At 38.5% G+C, this 16100-nt stretch overlaps 1 protein-coding gene and 1 non-coding gene across 2 annotated transcripts; both read right to left on the bottom strand.

The window, feature by feature from the left end:
• Nucleotides 1–270: 270 nt before the first annotated feature.
• On the bottom strand, nucleotides 271–13177 carry LOC135077841 (homeobox protein Nkx-2.2a-like). Its single transcript, XM_063972377.1, has 3 exons — nucleotides 12866–13177; nucleotides 4515–4723; nucleotides 271–1713 (listed from the first exon to the last, which is right to left on the bottom strand). Exons 1-3 carry the CDS (start codon nucleotides 13009–13011, stop codon nucleotides 1115–1117), a joined length of 954 nt encoding a protein of 317 aa, XP_063828447.1. The 5' UTR covers nucleotides 13012–13177; the 3' UTR covers nucleotides 271–1114.
• Nucleotides 13178–14088: 911 nt separating this feature from the next.
• Trnar-ccu (transfer RNA arginine (anticodon CCU)) lies at nucleotides 14089–14161 on the bottom strand. Its single transcript has one exon. It is a non-coding gene; the product is annotated as a tRNA-Arg (tRNA).
• Nucleotides 14162–16100: the final 1939 nt, after the last annotated feature.

Below are 16100 nucleotides of genomic sequence, written 5' to 3'. Positions count from 1 at the left end.
CTGTTGCCATTAAAAGAAATTAGTACCATTAATTTTCCGCAACATGGCGAGGGTTTTTATGTTCCTGGTCAGGCTATAGCTAATGTAGGTTTTAAACCTATATTAGCATTTTATTATGAATAAGACCGTAAATGTATTTTATGTTAAGGTTATAATAACTGAAGATGGAAACTGACTTAACCCAAATTATAATAAAATTTAAATATGAACATGGAGTTGATATTTTATCACCTTTACGATAGCATACGAGTAAATAATGAAACAACAAGATACATTCAATCAATTTAATATTCTCATAATAATTTATATGTAACACGTTTTTACAATCTTATTTACGGTTTTCAGTAGAGTACGATGTGTGAAAATAGTATTTGGAATGCTAGAAAATACTGTGTGATACATGGGCACGATGACGTGAACCAGGTCGCGCGCTGCAAGTCCAGCTTGATAACTCACAAACCCTTATGTACAGAATATACACCAATAACTCTACTCATATCTCTGCCCATATAATATAAAACTTTGTTATCTGGAATATACATAAATAACTATCCACTAAGCATATTTATTCGACTATGATAATACTGCACCTTAACGCTAAATATTGCATTTTGATAAAATCTGGTCATTTCTCATAATAATATTCAAGTAACTAACCACCTCAAAAGCTTTTTACATAAATATACAACGTCCATTATTACGATGGAATGTACTCAATCACTATAATTATCGCCTAATTAATTAGAAACTTTCCAAATAACCATATTGGCTCATAGATTCGTTAATTTTATTTGTCTAAAATTAGATGGTAATATAATACACATAACTAGGAACTCCAGATACCTTTAAATTTTAAATAAAGTGCCGCTTGTCGACACTGACCATACTTTAGTATTCGAGTTACTTTTGAACCAATCAATACTACACAGGTAACAATTTTAAACTTAAATCTCATTACGGAATGTTTCCGAAAACGTATGGCGCGGTATCTTCACAAACATCGCCGACGATAACCGGTGTCAAACGATAATCAGATGTGGCTTCGCTGATATTTGCGGACATATCGCGTCATTGGACTAGCAAAACACTGGGTCGAGCGGTGACGCGCGCGTGATCACCACCAACAGCCGCTGGGCTGCGACGCGTGGCCCGCCACCGACGGCTGGTGGTGCATGGGCTGGTAGGGCGGCAGCGACATGCCCAGCGGCGGCAGGCCGTCGGGCTTGCCCAGGCACGGCCGCCCGTCTTTCACCAGCACGGGCACGGCCACGCGTCGCGGCGAATTCAACCCTCCGACGTTCATATCATGAGCACCTTTCTCCTGCACCGCCCGCTTCGTCTTGTACCTGTGGTTCTGGAACCATATCTTGACCTGAGTGGGCGTGAGGCGTATTAGGCTTGCCAGGTGTTCCCGCTCGGGAGCCGAGAGGTACCTCTGCTGCCGGAATCGTCTCTCTAATTCGTAGGTCTGCGCTTTTGAGAAAAGAACACGTCGTTTGCGTTTCTTGTGAGCCATGTTCGGGTCAGAGTTGTTATTCGGTGGCTGGTCAAGTTCCGTGTCGTCGTCGTGGTCGATATCGTGGTCGTTGTCGTGGTCGTGGTCGTGGTCGACGCGAGGGTCGGTGACGTTGGGCGAGGCGGCCGAGGCGCCGATGTACGACAGCTCGGATGCTCTAGATGTACTGTCAGGACTCGCTTGCTGCCCGATAATACCTACGACAAACAAAAACCATTTTAAAAATAAATTATTATTATTACCATTCACACGGAATAATAATCATTGGAGTGTGAGAAACATTTCATTCAACAGCGTAATAAAAACAAGTAGCATTAAAACCGCTAAACAAAATGCTACACTAAACACTCGCATCTAAATCTCCACTTAATCTGTAGGGGTGAGCTCTATTTAACTGCAACTAGTGTTCTCATCCAGCGGATAAATAATGGGACGTGAAAAAAAAATCTGCAAATATGGTTGATATTGTTTGGCGCCCCTTCTCGCGCTGGGCGGGCGGCTGGGCGTGGCGCCCCCTCCGCCCGCAGCTGGCGCTATTGTTCGCGCGGTCCTGCTTACCTCAATAAGCGCATCCAGGAAACTTAATAACAGTCCGTCTCACGTAACGGGTTTATCTCTGATAGAACGGTTAAACGACATCGAATTAAAACTTGATCCGAAGTAAGACTGTGTAGAGAAAGCGGACGATTTCGTGATTTAATTAATTTATTTAATTTAACTACCGTTAATACACATTTGCAGTAAAAACTCTACATTACATTGTAAGTATCTCCTCAACTATTACTACAATTTCGTAACATTCGCTATAGCTGAAAACATTTTAAGTTGCCAAGTAGTGACTACGAAATGGTCTAAGCTCTACGTATCTCCAAATCGACCCCACCAAATTAACCGCACGACTTCCATAACCGATTCAATTATTATAACGACCTAACTATCCGCATCCATCTCGCAATGATACGTGAACAATGTCTAACCATAATATGGCTGAATAAAGAACGAATAGCATCCCTAACAGCCGCAAACAATGTAATTGATCTGCAGCTGCCTGTCAGTGTCATTTATTGGCGACATTCGCGCCCCTGCGACTAGTCGCGCCCCCATTACACGGGGCGTGAACGACTGAACGTGCCGTGGGGAACGTTCGTCTATATAAATTAGCCTAACCGGTCTTTAAAGAGATAAAGATGGCGAATTTGTCACTAAAATACTCATACAAATGATGCAGTGCGCTGCTCTGAAACTTGAGCTAACTCATAGCAAGTATAAACATGAATGCTACTTGAAAAAATCTTTACAGTCTATGTCCAATACTCTTGAAAGATTTAAGAGTGTTATCGTTAAAAGAGTATTCCACGTAAAACCAACGATGTATCTCACTCAAGCTTACATAAAACAATCAAATATCAAAATAAGTCCATGTTAGCGTGGTCAGAATCGGCCAGATCGATCATCACGAGACAAAAGCGAACAGCAATCGAAAGTACAATGAGTGCCGAAACTGTTAGAGATAAGCGATAAAAATAATTAATGACAACAACCAGATTAGCGGCGGAACACTCAACTGGAGGAGCATTTCAAAAATTAATCTCTGCCTCTCCAAAGCTACTACCAAACGACTATTATTTCGAGTGGGTCAACGCACTTTAGCACGATAATTTGACAACGCGCACTTTGCGCGTCGATGCCGATAAGTACAATGACAAGTATAATCGACTAATCAAAGATTAACAATAATAACTTTGTTGTAAATCAGAACTAATTCTTGTTGATCCGCGGTAATGATACAAATTTTCGATTAGTAGGTAATTAAAATTAGAATAGAATACCTATTCTTTTATTTATCAATATTAGCGAGATACTATTTAGTATCATATCTTTTTGTGGTTTTGTTTTAATATACTCGTAAAATATGGTAGGTATTGCACATATTATACCTAATTTAACGACTTTCATGACATTATATAATGTTTTATCATGCCTCTGATGAAACAATAATTTACAGGAAGTTCGACATTTAAGTTGCTTATCTGACAAAAGCTTATATAAAAATTATTTGTCGGTAACTTCAGAGACACAAAAGACATAATATCTTAACTAGGTGATTGTCAACAATTTTTAGATTTAAACACTGCGGCTTATAATCCAAATGTCAATTTTATCTATCGCATATCAAGATAAAAACATTTTTGGCATAAAACACAGTTTGTGTATAGTTGGGTAAACTTGATACCAGTCACTGATAACGTTTTGATGATGATGATACTACTATCTTGCCGGGACTTCGTTCACCTTTAGATATGTTATTGTAACATACGGGCAAAATAAAAGCGGTTATGTTACTATACAGTTTAGTCGAATTCCGTTCAGTAGTTTTTGCGTCTTCAATGCCTTTTAAACATTATTAAACTAATGTAAAATATTATAAGCACATACTGTATAATGTTTTCGTAATTAATTTATTCTTATATTTCCATAATAATGTAAGGAGTCTCTCAAAGTACTTATCACAGAGCTGATGCACAAATCAGGTAGAGTGGTTCGCTACCGTATACTTCACGTCTAAAACAAGCTTTACAAAGAGTCGCTATCTGAAATTGCTCTTTATTATGTGGATGATAGACTCTAAATAACTAGTTGTAGATGACATATTATTACGATAGTCTTTATTTGCGAAAAGTTTGGGTCAATGAGTGCTGCAGTGGAATTCGCATTTTAAGAAATGCATTATAGCAAGCAAGATGACTGAAAGAGTGGTCAAAAAACACGGTGATAATAGCCGGAGATCACTATATTTTATGGGGAAGGATGAGTACTAATGTACAACGAGTCAGGCTAAGAATAATATTGGTGTAGGTACCTATTCATCATGGATCTTATATTTAAAGTTAGTATTAAAATTGAAGATAAAGACGCTGAATACTTTGATCATTAACGAAAGCTGCCTGATGATCAAGCTACCTAGAAAATTGCCAATGTTACTAATAAGAATATTTACCATTTCCCTCGTGGTGGTCTAACGTCAACCAAGGCTGGTGGTGCCTCAAGAGGTCATGGGGGTAGTGTTGGGCGGGCGGGTAGGGCGGCAGCTCCAGCGAGCTCAGCGGCTGCGTGGGCGCCTCCAGCCCCTTGCCCTCGTTCAGGCCCAGGATGTCCGAGATCTGGAACCCAGGCCGCTGGCCGGGCATCTTCATGCTGTCCAGCAAACTGGAAAGAAAGTAATCGTTAGTAATGGAAAAATTGAAAAACGTATACCGTATGTTTTAGTATAAGACTTGACCTTATAATTTATTGTTCTCTATCAGTTCTAAGAGTATCAAGAACAACCTTTACCATGAAATATACCGTAAGTAAGTATGTAATACATGTTTTCAGTCGCTTCTGTTTTTCTACATGTTTTCTTGTGCTACGTTATGTATTTTAATCAATTTCGTTTTTCGTGATGTCCCATTGTTATAAATAATTCCTTATTTCAAACAAAAAATAAAAATAAATCAGTCCTATTGACAAGCTAATTAATTAATTTGATAGCTCTTCAGGAAAAAAGTTTTATTTGGTATTTGCTTTAAAATACGAGTAGGTACGTATAATGTGATGCATGTTATTATTAACAAGCTCTATAAACTCGTTTGATTTTTCATTGGAAAAAAAACTTAATTACCTAAGTTATTTGCTTTGAAATATAAATGTGGTTGGTATTTATTGCTTGATTGATGATACCTATTTAAACCTAAATCATCAGCCGCATTGCATTCGTATCTTTTCCTTGCTTGCAGAAGCAGCATCAAATTCAAGTGGCAGCCGCGTTCGATTTCAAGTGGTGTTTTGTAAACACACGTCGATAATACGACCCGTCTACTTAGTGGGTGTTTAATATCATTGTTTAGTAAGAGTGTTATGATAACATGGCTCCACTTATTCTGGAACTAACCCGTTTTTACGAACTGAATTGAAATAAGCCTAATTCATTCTATTCTCAATTAGGTAAACCAATACGTCATGATAAACACATAATTAAATACCCACTACAGATAAAAAGTATAATGTAGATTTCAGTGGAATTTAGTCATAAATCAGTAAGACGTTTTACTCATTGATAAACAAAGAACCTACCTAGTTAATAAACTATTTTGTAAAAGATTTAAGCTTCACATAAAATACTGGCATACCTACATTTGTTAAATTGAAGAGAATAAAACCTACGGAGACTCTACAACTTCTCTAACGCAAGTTGAAGATTGAATAATTCATCTAACAAGCAGCCGGCACACCTGATGGATTTAATTGAAAGAAAACGACATTCCATCAATTGACGCTGCGCTAAAGAGGCTCTCCACAGTACGTGACACATATAAAGAGTCCGTCGTAAAGAATCAATGGTAAAGAGGCTGTCTATTAATACGTCAAGTTGTTGCGTTTGTCCGTGAAGCGGCGGAGTCCGTACGTGACGCCGTGAAAGGCGGCGCTCAAAGGGACTCAGCAGGTTGTAAACAGGACGATTAACGATGCCTCTCTAAGAGGTGCAAAAACTGTCACATGAGGTGTCACGATTCGGGATAAAATCGTAAATCCTTTGCCCAACTGTAGCGAGACACGTACAGTTTATTTAACTTCTCCAGATTATTATGATCATAAAAAACTCGTGACTATTAATTTTCTATAGGTAACACCAAGTTCCAGACGAGTTTCCAACAAAATATAAATGCAGTGTTATTCGAGCCACCAGTTTATAAACATGTGACTCAGAACTGCTACCATTGTATGTTGGATCACATTTCTCGCTTAGCGAGAACGAAATTCTAAGAAATTAAAAGTAACACCTATTGTTATACTAAAATTTAAAACGGATATCGTTTGAGTGTTCAGATTAACTGGAGCTTTCTATCAATTAACTAGAGCTTTTAAGTCCTTCAGGCTTAATTTCAGGTTTCACGTAATGTTCACTGATGACCAGCACTTGGTGTGCGGCAAGTCCTTGCTCACCCGGGGAACGCGGAACGGAAGGCGGCCGGGTAGAGCGCCGGCAGGAAGGCCGGGCCCCACGGCGGCAGCAGGATGGGGCTCCAGGCCAGCAGCGACGCCGGCGGCAGCAGCGGCGGCGGCGACCGCGCGCTCTCGCCCTCCTCGCACTTCATCTCCCGACCGGGAGAGCTCGCCTTCGGGATAATCTTGACGAGTCACTCGACACCCGCGTAACACGTGCTGCGCCTCGCGACGCCGCGTCTACACTGAACGACCCTCGAGTGGCCCTCGGGGTGAAGAACACCCCGCGCCGCCCTCGTGCCTCGACAGCCTACTCAGCTCCGGACTAGCCTCGAGGGTGCTCCACTGACCCCGGCCAATGGCGGGCGCGCGCGCGCTGGGCGGGACCCGCGCCGGCCAATCCCGGCCGCCGCAAGCCTTCTCGACAAAAAAATTGGAGTATACACTTTGAATAGAGGAGCTTTCGACGGTGCGCGTTATGTTATGTCGCTTTTTGTAATGAGAGCGAGCGCTAAGCCCATTGTTGAGCCGGTTCGTTATGGACGCCGCTCTAAATGCCCGGATAACGATTTTCACTTAGAGTGTTTTTAATAAAACCGTGTAAGCTCATGTTTTGAGAACGTTTCTAATATTTTTTCATGGGTCGTCCCTAGCTTAACGTTGGAGTGATTATTCGTACTTCTGAAATTATATTTGTTGTTATTTCAATAGACTATTTTTCTATAGGGATGTATTTGATAAATGTTTGGTATAAATACCTAGTCGATATATTTTTTTTTGTTTCACTTGGGTCTTGGGAATATTTTTTGCAGTTTTTGGGGTTTTCTTGTAAATCGTCTAGTGCCCAACATGTGCAAGTACTTAGCACATTGTCGTCGAGAGACAAAAGCGAGGTTCTGCGAACAGGTACAGAGGCCGTATCTTAAGGCTGCACGTGTGCGCTAGCATTGTCTCAGTGCTTTTGTGATTGTTTATTCAACTTTTGGGTCTCGTTCCAACTTAAAGTGATCAATTGGCAATATCGAACAGCCAGCATAAAAATTAACAGTACAATACTCTTAAAGTTGCTTAGATGTTGGTTGTTAAAATTTGAATAGCTTTTATAATTATGCAGATGGTTCCGATTGTATTGTTTTGGTATTTTTCGTAGTAAGTATGTCATGTACATAAATAGTATCATAAAATACTGTGCTTTTGTACTGTCCAAAACTTCACCTGATTGTACTAATGAAACATCGATTTACAATAAAATATTGACTCTACCAACGCCAAGTACCTCCCTACCAATGTTCTTTTAACTGACCATATTATTTGTATCGGTTAATATGTAAAGTCCTTGAATACTTCAATCAAATATAGCCCTATGAATGAAGATAAAAGCTCTTCGTACCAAAGCACACGTCACATCAGTACCGTCTCTACATTTTACAAAAATTGCCGCATTTCCCTAGCTTCTGCTGTATTGTTTAAAGTTTGGCAAAAAAAGACCCTTATTCAAACACTTTAACTTATTCGCAGGCTCATTGCGGGATAATAGAAGTTTGTTTTACGACATGCAGGTGTGCAACAAGCGATTACGAGAACAAAAAGGTACTCTCACAAAAAGAAGAAGATTAGCGATTAGCTCATAAAATAACAGTAAGGTATTTTTGCAGTCTTTTATTTTTATCAGAACCATGCTGTCCTTTTGAAATGTTTTTATATTATTAAAATACCAGTGTAGCTATAATTAACTTTAAAACTTTATTAATTGAAGTACCTAACTAAATACTCGTAGCTACGCGTAGCTTAACGTGGCACTATTTCAATTTTCGTCAAAAATCTTTATCTACACTATATTGATGACAAAGATTTTTCATATTTCATTATTAAAAAACTTTGTATTAAGTCACCTTTTTTCACAGGCATTCGACAGAAAAATTAAAATAATTTACCAAAATCTTACAAGTAGGTACACGAAACGGTACTTACTTATGTGACTATAATTAATCCCGAACATAAATTATGTTATTTATTGTGGACATAAAAAGTTATGGTCGCACAAAATAAAACAAAAAGCTACAGAGGTATAACATCTACATTAATTAAAGCATACAGTGTCATTTAGCTACGTTAGTTAGTAAACAAAACAGTTTAGTTAGTAAATAAATTCTAACTGAGGTGTAGAGTTATGGTGTGGAGACTTAGAAGATTGGCTCTACATGAGATCTGTAGCTTTTTCATAGTGCGAGTCATACTTGACTGGGTAGTAATAAAGTTCATTATAGATGTAACATTTCGGTACAATATTACGTAGAACACCGTAACATCAGTAAAGAAGGCCAACTTACCTACCTGATTCATAGCCAACAGCTGATGTACAAGCAAATCGATTCACATGCACAATTTCCATACAAAAGCAACAATAACAATGGGCAATTATTTATATCGGGAACCATCCCCTAAGTGGCGTGCACGAAATGTTTAATTGACTTATTGAGAATGAGTTTTTAAAATATCCATCGCAACAATCGCTGCCTGCTCATCGCATTAGGGGCAGTAAACGCGAAGGAACAAACATAAAAATATTATTTATTATTTTTTATTTATTGACAAAGATCTACCAACAACACATCTTTACACAAACAAGTAATGCATGCAATGATGACAAGATTTTTCGTAATATTGATATAATTTAGTTTACTAAATACGATAATCTAAAAAAAAGAACACGCTAAATTGTTGCAAGTTCAAAAATAATCTGACGATTTTGCTGCACTTAAGAAAGTCTGCATTTGCACGTCAAATTATGTAGAGGTATAAGATTAACGACAATTCATATCAAATGGAAAGTTTATCGACTGTAATCAGTTTTGTCGATCAACAATGTATACCGAAATCAAGGATTGTAACAAAGTTTTGTATAGAGTATTATTCGTTCGTTCGTTCGTTTCAGCCGAATGACGTCCACTGCTGGACAAAGACCCCCTCCAAGGTTTTCCACAATGAACGGTCCTGCGCTGCCCGCATTCAGGCTCTTCCCGCGACCTTCACCAGATCGTCGGTCCACCTAGTAGGAGGCCTGCCCACGCTACGTCTTCCAGCCCGTTTAAAGGTAAGCCCGTTCCCCAAATCCTTTCAAGTTAGCTTTTTATCTGAACGCGACGTTTTTACTGTGAGGTAAGCTGCGAGGGCCAGATTTGTGAGGGGTGGCGGGCAGGTGCGATCGCCCTCTTTACACGGGTCACTGGGCGCAGGGCGCAACCTCTGCCTCCCACGGAGTGAGCGAGCTGCATCATAAATAATACTAATTGAGTGACATCACCTATGTTAAAATAGAGAAACACGGGTCTCGAGTTCTCAACGCGACATCTCAAACGTCACTCATATCAAAATGTCGCATTGAGACCTGTGTTTCTCTATTTTAGTTGAAATGGAACGCGAAAGTTTAAAATCTTGTATTATCTATGTTACTCTGAAACTGGTTATTTAACTTAATTATTAAATATTCTTTTAAAATTGAACGACAACTAACAAAGAACTCCTCCTCCCGCTGGGTTGTCTGATAGAGACCGCTTCCTAGCGATAAGACTTCCTAATTTGCGCTATTTTAATTTTGTAATTTCTTTTATTTGCAGTTTTGCGTGGTGCAGAATAAAGACTATATTACATATTTTTGCCAATTGAAAGCCCATTCACATATCATATTTCAATATTAATGAGTGACTCTACATTGCATTCTTTTTTATTAATCACTTAATACTTAATCAAAAAAGCAAGTAAAAAATCTTAACCCCAAAAAGTTAACCATAAGGGTAATCGACATAATGCTCATCCAATCCACAACACCTGCGCTGGAGTGTATTGAGCATTCATTACCGCACCAGATGTTCCGCCCTGGTGGTCAGTGCGAGGGAGCGCTTAATGAATTATTGTTATTTAACATTTAACTATTTAAGCTTCTCTTACCTAACTAAACTTACGGGATTTCTTTAACTCTACCTTTACAAACATTTAATTTTTGTTAAAACTAGCTATAGCTACCATAAAACTGAAATGCAAGTTGCAAGCTTTCTTAAAACCCGTCCCAGCTAGGCTATTTCACAAAAAATCCTCAAAACAATTCTGTTAGTCACAAATAATTTCGAAATCTGATTTAGCTTAAATAACTAGTAGCTTTGTCATGTTAGGTTCAATCAAATACAATGTTTGCATAAAACCTCGGTTTGTTGAAATAGCCTATCATTAGGCGCTTTATTCGAAAAGACGATCGTTCGTATTTGCGATGGTTAATGATAAAATAATGGGCTCTGATAGCGAGCACGATAGGAATGTAATTTGTGTAAAAGTAGAATATTATACTGAGGAACCCGCGCCACCCGTACCAAGCACCACCAACCGCGAGAAAAAACTACCCTATGACCAAACGGCAATTACTTCTCGCAGCGAGTACATACCGTCAGCAAATAGCTGAACAACTTTATCTACCTACCTGTAACAAAGAACGATCTAGAATCAGGAACCCTGAGTTCAAGGGTAAAGAGCCTGTCACGGACGACATAAATCATGATTCCACACACCGTATTCGTGACCTAGATTAGATAGGAAAACAAAACAAATGAACAACGCACACACGTCCGTCAGCACCAGAGTTGCTAACCTGAATTTATTGCGGGCTTCTTTTTCCTAACTTCAACGGAAAGAGGCCAAGTCAATGGGTTTTCACGAATATTTTGTTATAGCAATCTGGTTAGGCGCATTGAGTCTAAATGGGCGGAAGCACGCTAGCTTGCGAAGAGGGTTTCCAAACCAATTAAGGGTTTCACGAAGGCATGGGAGAGCGAGCAGCTGGTGGATTACGAGCTCGATGGTACTCAGTGATCCGCCGCGACGGGCTATAAGTGTGGAACACGCAACTCCACCGCACTGCCAGTCTGTTTAAACCATTTCAACGCGAACGACTCTTACTACCTACTTACCTACCTACATTTGCAAATACTACAGCCAACCATATTAGGGCACTGCAGAAATGTGCGTCACTCACTATAGCTCTATCAATCAATAAAACGAATCCTATATGAATCATCGACATGATAGTGTGGCACTTGGTTTGGCTAGACTTGGAAAATTAGTAGTTCTATTTACCTAACGGAAATTAAAACGATTACACTAATTTCTTAAGGACCTACCTAGAACCTACTTGATAGGATGTAATCAACGAGTTAAGTAAGTAGTCAAGTAAACCTCTAATCTCGTGGTATTTTGCTGTATTTCATCTCTATTATTAATAAATTAGCCTAGAGATGTTTAAATTAGTTTGCTGTATTGTTTCCTTCGAAAGTCCCTCCGACGAGACACATTCAAATCCATATTCGCGACAATTTCACTAATTTACTACTAATTATGTATCAGCGAAGTTACTAGTGAAATGTTTTCCTAGTTACATAAAATAGTATCACCGGCTCTCAGGCAATTTCTGTCAGTGCACTTATTGCTAGTTGAATTTAGCCAGCCAAGTCGTATTTACGATGTTGGCGGGTCGCGTGCCACCCTGCAATGCACTCTAGTCTGGAAGGGACGTCAAATAAAACCTTCGTCAAAAGACAAAGGGTTGCACTTCTTCTCATTATGAAAATTCAGGCAAGTTTAAAGACTGCAGTCAATCATTATAAAAAAAGTATGTACTAACCATCTGCAGTTGTAGTAAATCTTGCAATGGAAATGTACTAACAATGTCAAAGCCAATTCAGATCAGAGAATAGAAGTTCAATTTCAGCTAAAGAATTGGCATGTTATGTGCACGTGTAAATAAAAAGTCTGATAATTGTGTAAACAAGTAGTGAAAAACTGCCACTAGATAGGTAGGTACCTACCACTTCTGCAAAATTCAATTCAGCGTGAGTTCGTTTTTACTTCGATAAGTTTGTTGCCTAAAGAGCTTTTGACTTTGGCGAATATGCAAAGCACTAAACTTTTTACTTAGGTACATTTCTTCAACTGTTACATAGGTATTATTTGTTAGTTATTAAATACGTTCAACCCTAGTAAGAACCTACAATAATGTTACTTTGTTCTCAACTTTACAGTGACATTAATTTGCGTTACCTAGAACGAACTTTCCTGTTACTGTCTGTGATGTGAGTTAAATTTTTTAAATTTCAACGTAAAAATTTTACAAGCTAAACTCTGTGGCAGTGGCATCTTATGTAGCTGTTATAAGTAAATGTTTCTTTAGAACAAAAATGTATGGCCTGATCTGATGGCTGTCCATTGTATCCTATTTTCAGTAAATCCCCTTACTAAATAACACCAACAAACTTCACGTTAAAGTGTCCCTGGGTAGCTAAAATAGTCGTATAGAATGTAGAGCCAATCAGCCTGACTTACGCATAGGAGTTGTATCTGTAGTCCTCCTCCATCTGCTGCTGGCGGATCTGGTAGCCCGGGTCGTACTCCGCGGGCGCGGCCCAGCCGTTGTCGTAGCCGTAGTAGTCCCCGTAGCCCATCTCGCCTTCGCCCATCATTCTCATCATACACTTGAACCACACTCCAAAACCACACAACCACCCACTTATAACAACCAAACAATTTAATGATAAATCCCAGGCGACAAAAAGTCCGATGGTCTCCTTCCGTACGATATCAGGCAACCCGCCAGGCCGCAGATGGACTGCAAGCGATTTATCGACTGATCGATGCCTCATCGCCTTATCAATAAAATTGTATCCTTATCATATCTACCAGCTTTCCCCTGCGATATGGGACTTTTATGAAATACGACGGCGCACCGACCACGCCAATATTGCAGATAGAAGATAGCTTTATCATGTCAGATGTAATATTCTAGGTATACTACGTTAAACGTGCCAGTGTCAGCGGCGGACTTAAATCCAGGAATGACAGGTGACGATCTAAAAACCGTGATAAAAACAGAAACATGTTGGTTTTATGCTATTCCTTATCGATTAGAAGTGTAGTAAGGTAGTAGTGCGTCATAGTTCTGTAAACTAGGTAACGCCTAACGATAATACCATAGAATTGTAAAACCCGTGGCAAAACACATTCATTTTACGTAAGGCACACATGCTCAATAGAAATATGTATTAGAAAAGTCAATTAATCGAGTAACTAGCATAGTATGTAGATAAGACAAGCTTGCAAGCAAGTAATTTAGGAAGCTTATTGTTTTATCAGAAATCTATTTAAAGCTAAAGTTACAGAATGTTTAGTAATTTGGTATTATTTATGTTTATTTTTTTGGTTAAATGTGAAGAAATACAATTTAAAAATTTAAAGCAATAGCAATCAAAAAGAGTGACAAGGCATTTCAGCACCGCTGTAAGTGTATGTAGTCAGCTAACCACATCTTTCATAGGATTTTAGTTTCTTTCTAATAATATTTTGCAGTTTTTTTTTATATTCTCCATAAACCTCACAATAAAAAGTAAAAAATATATAAAATTGTTATCTGAAATGCTAGTAGCTTCGGTTCCACTTCCTTGTACAAACTCTGCTATATATCTATTTTAATCAAAGCTACTCATCGACATAGTAGCAGGTGTTACATTATGTGACAGTTACATTTACAAGTGTTACAAAAAGGCGATTGTTACCTCTGGTGGGACTCGAACCCACAATCCTCGGCTTAGGAGGCCGATGCCTTATCCATTGGGCCACAGAGGCGAGCGGCAGACCGGCGCGAGAGGCGCACCGCGTTCGGCGAGCCGCTTGCGTCACGCCGCGTCACGCGCTCGGTGCGGGTGCGACCACTGCGATAATTAACAGAAAGCTATTAGTCATAGCACTATCAACGCACCATACGCTTTTTGCGGCACGGCCGTAGGTGTAGATGGCCCCGGTAACCGGATCTACTCGTTGCCGTGTTTAGATATTCATTCATTCATACTAGGATTGTAAGTGGAACAGTTATAGATGCTCTGACGCGTGGACATAGCATCGTCATCTTCGGACTTGCGTGAATGTGAATGTGGTGGGTATGAGCCTAATCTAGCAATGAGTTTAAGCTTCCCGAAACTCATTAGTATTTGATTTGGTTAAAAACCTGTACTCCTATTGAAAACTGATTGTTGACTGGGAGAAAATGCTCAATAGATAAAAAGTTCGTCATTTGAACTGAGTTTTCCGTTTTTTTTACTAAGTATTGTAATCTTAAGTATTATACTTACTTATTCGGAACTAGTAAATCCCACTGTACTACTCTACCACACTGCTGAGGTAGATATATAGCATTTGGCAGCGGTAGGATTAGAACCCACAACCCGGAATCGCAGTTGGAAGCCGTAATTACCGTGTGAAAGAGTAGTCTAGTCGTAACTAACATATAAGTTCAGATATCATTACCGGTAAGTATGTAAGTAACACTCCTCACGAAGAGTCGGTACAATCCACTCTAATATGAATGTAATATGAAATATCTCCCTAAGTTTTTCATAAATTGAAGCAAAAAGTCCACTTTTGTTACTGATTTGCATGATATACTTACGTAACGTAACGTTAATTACATCCACTTGTATCGAATCGAATAATAAACAAGTGAACTATGTCACTATTTTTAATCGCCGACCAGTTGCGTGACGTAATCGACAACATTATTATGAATAGCATTATAAAGCACAGTAGATTTAAATAAAGTATAATAGTTCAAAAACAAACAGAATCTTTCGGGTTGTCGCAAATGTGTGGCCCAGGGGTAACAGCCTGTAAGAGTCGTTAGGTTCCATAGTTTACTGTACATATTCCGTATGGGACATTCCCGTTAACATCGAGCAATAGAGACTGCATAACTACTGCTTAATATTAATACTAAGTTGTTAATGTTACAATCTAAACTCATAATCGGTCAAAACCACTTTTGACTGCAAAAATCAGTCAAAAGTGGTTTTGACCGATTATGAGTTTTGACTGTAACATTATACTAACAGCATTAGTAAGTATTGGACCTTACTAAGCTCAAAATAACATTTTAGTAGGTAGTACAGTTTGAAAACAAACTGAATTTGTATTCATAGGTAGAAATTGAATCATTCCTCCACCTGAAAATTTACGTCAAATCTAAGTGATGCCAGCAATCAGCAAAAAAAAAGAAAATGATTCGATAAAAATTTGCTATTAAAATTTGTATTTATTTAATTTTTATACATCGATTAAAATTATTACATATTGGAATATAAACAGGGTATAGTTTAATTATAGCTATATTTATAAAAGAATATCACACTGTATGCTACACCTTTACAAACATATTTATTACAATGAAGCTTCATTAAAAAGATACAAATATAGCGTATATTTTCATTAACATACTTCATGACTACTAAAATTAAAATGTGGAACAGTGAAATGATGCCAAATCGTCACCAATGTTTTGATAGTGATAATGTTTATAATGCTATTATACTAACAAACCTTTCACAGTAAATTTTAATTCATACAAATTATAATGAAGGACGATAAAGATTGTGACAAAGAAATGAGTTATCCATTGAATCGCAAGAATTACATTTCATAAAAGATTGATTAGCAAAACAATTGTATCAATTTTATTGGTTCGTCTATAGTACATTTAATGTTAAAACCACAGTTAAAAAACAATGCTTTTATT

The sequence above is a fragment of the Ostrinia nubilalis genome, chromosome 14, assembly GCF_963855985.1.
Source record: "Ostrinia nubilalis chromosome 14, ilOstNubi1.1, whole genome shotgun sequence".
NCBI classification, from domain to species: Eukaryota; Metazoa; Arthropoda; class Insecta; order Lepidoptera; family Crambidae; genus Ostrinia; species Ostrinia nubilalis.
The sequence above is the reverse complement of the archived record's forward strand: the minus strand, read 5'-3'. Positions and strand labels throughout refer to the sequence as shown.